At 51.1% G+C, this 2,500-nt stretch overlaps 1 protein-coding gene across 1 annotated transcript in view; it reads right to left on the minus strand.

Annotated features, from left to right (window-relative positions):
* The window catches only part of palm1a (paralemmin 1a), a 23,024-nt gene that overhangs the window by 13,305 nt on the left and 7,219 nt on the right, over window positions 1–2,500 (minus strand). Inside the window, 2 exon segments of the mRNA XM_065956263.1 lie at window positions 1,575–1,643; window positions 1,950–1,965. Of these exon segments, the coding sequence (XP_065812335.1) occupies window positions 1,575–1,643; window positions 1,950–1,965 (85 nt within the window).

Genomic DNA, 2,500 nt, shown 5'->3' on the forward strand with positions numbered 1-2,500 from the left:
ACCTGTGTCTGACCTGTGACTGTGTCTGACCTGTGAACTGTGACCAGTGTCTGACCTGTGACCTGTCTCTGACTTGTGACCTGTGACCAGTGTCTGACCTGTGACCTGTCTCTGACTTGTGACCTGTGTCTGACCTTGTGTGACCTGTGTCTGACCTGTGACCTGTGACCAGTGTCTGACCTGTGACCTGTGTCTGACTTGTGACCTGTGGCTGACCTTGTCTGACCTGTGAACTGTGACCAGTGTCTGACCTGTGACCTGTGTCTGACTTGTGACCTGTGGCTGACCTGTGACCTGTGTCTGACTTGTGACCTGTGTCTGACTTGTGACCTGTGGCTGACCTTGTCTGACCTCGTGACCTGTGACCAGTGTCTGACCTTGTGTGACCTGTGTCTGACCTGTGACCTGTGTCTGACCTTGTGAACTGTGACCAGTGTCTGACTTGTGACCTGTGTCTGACCTTGTGTGACCTGTGTCTGACCTGTGACCTGTGACCAGTGTCTGACCTGTGACCAGTGTCTGACCTGTGTTTGACCTGTGACCTGTGTCTGACCTTGTGTGACCTGTGTCTGACCTGTGACCTGGGTCTGACCTGTGACCTGTGTCTGACCTGTGAACTGTGACCAGTGTCTGACCTGTGACCTGTGTCTGACTTGTGACCTGTGGCTGACCTTGTCTGACCTGTGAACTGTGACCAGTGTCTGACCTTGTGTGACCTGTGTCTGACCTGTGACCAGTGTCTGACCTGTGACCTGTGTCTGACTTGTGACCTGTGGCTGACCTTGTCTGACCTGTGACCTGTGACCAGTGTCTGACCTTGTGTGACCTGTGTCTGACCTGTGACCTGTGACCAGTGTCTGACCTGTGACCTGTGTCTGACTTGTGACCTGTGGCTGACCTTGTCTGACCTGTGAACTGTGACCAGTGTCTGACCTGTGACCTGTGTCTGACTTGTGACCTGTGGCTGACCTGTGACCTGTGTCTGACTGTGACCTGTGTCTGACTTGTGACCTGTGGCTGACTTGTGACCTGTAGCTGACCTTGTCTGACCTGTGACCTGTGTTGACCTGTGACCTGTGTCTGACTTGTGACCTGTGGCTGACCTTGTCTGACCTGTGACCTGTGACCAGTGTCTGACCTGTGACCTTGTCTGACTTGTGACCTGTGGCTGACCTTGTCTGACCTGTGACCTGATGACCAGTGTCTATGCGGGATGAGACTCAATCACCACGTCAGAGCAGGTCATGTGACACCTGGTGGTGGTTTGATGTCAGAGCAGGTCATGTGACACCTGGTGGTGGTTTGATGTCAGAGCAGGTCATGTGACACCTGGTGGTGGTTTGATGTCAGAGCAGGTCATGTGACACCTGGTGGTGGTTTGATGTCAGAGCAGGTCATGTGACACCTGGTGGTGGTTTGATGTCAGAGCAGGTCATGTGACACCTGGTGGTGGTTTGATGTCAGAGCAGGTCATGTGACACCTGGTGGTGGTTTGATGTCAGAGCAGGTCATGTGACACCTGGTGATCACTGCAGCTACCTGACACTGTAATCTGACTCCTCCCCCTCACTCACCTCTCTTCATCTCCTCGGTCACGTCCCTGGGCACTCTGGGCACACCTGGGCTTTTGTAAACTTTGACCTCTGCAAGAGGAAAGAAAGGAGGCGGGCACAGAGTCATCAGAGCGCCCTGTAATCTGAGTGTCTGATAACAGTTGAGTCTTTTTGGTCTCACCTTGGACTTCCTGTCCTGGCGCTGTAGCTTGATCTGTCAGACAGCGCCATGACCTTTGACCTCTACAGCTGATCAGAGACAGACAGTGACTGAGTGTTTGAAATATGGTCAAATCAAACGTTTGATGTGTCATAAACAAAGAGGCGTGACGCTGTCAGAGAGCGACCAATCAGGAGAGACGATAGAAACACAGAAGAAGAAGCAAGGTACCTTACCTGAAACTGGACACACCTGCAGACACACAGAGACAGGAAGTTACCCTCCACAATAAAAGTCAAGTGTGTGTGTGTGTGTGTACTTACTGTAGTGTGTGTGTGTGTGGTGTGTGTGTGTACTTACTGTAGTGTGTGTGTGTGTGTGTGTGTGTACTTACTGTAGTGTGTGTGTGTGTTGTGTGTGCATGTGTACTTATTGTAGTGTGTGTGTGTGTGTGTGTGTGTACTTACTGTAGTGTGTGTGTGTGTCTCTCTGTGTGTGTCTCTCTGTGTGTGTGTGTGTGTGTGTGTGTGTTGTGTCGTGTGTGTATGTGTCTCTCTGTGTGTGTGTGTGTGTGTGTGTGTACTTACTGTAGTGTGTGTGTGTGTGTCTGTGTGTGTGTGTGTGTGTGTGTGTGTGTGTGTGTACTTACTGTAGTGTGTGTGTGTGTGTGTGTGTGCATGTGTACTTACTGTAGTGTGTGTGTGTGTGTTGTGTGTGTGTGTGTGTTTGTAGTTGTGTGTATGTATGTGTGTCTGTCTCCTGTGTGTGTGTGTGTGTGTGTATGTAT

This window comes from Labrus bergylta, chromosome 6 (assembly GCF_963930695.1).
Source record: "Labrus bergylta chromosome 6, fLabBer1.1, whole genome shotgun sequence".
NCBI classification, from domain to species: domain Eukaryota; kingdom Metazoa; phylum Chordata; class Actinopteri; order Labriformes; family Labridae; genus Labrus; species Labrus bergylta.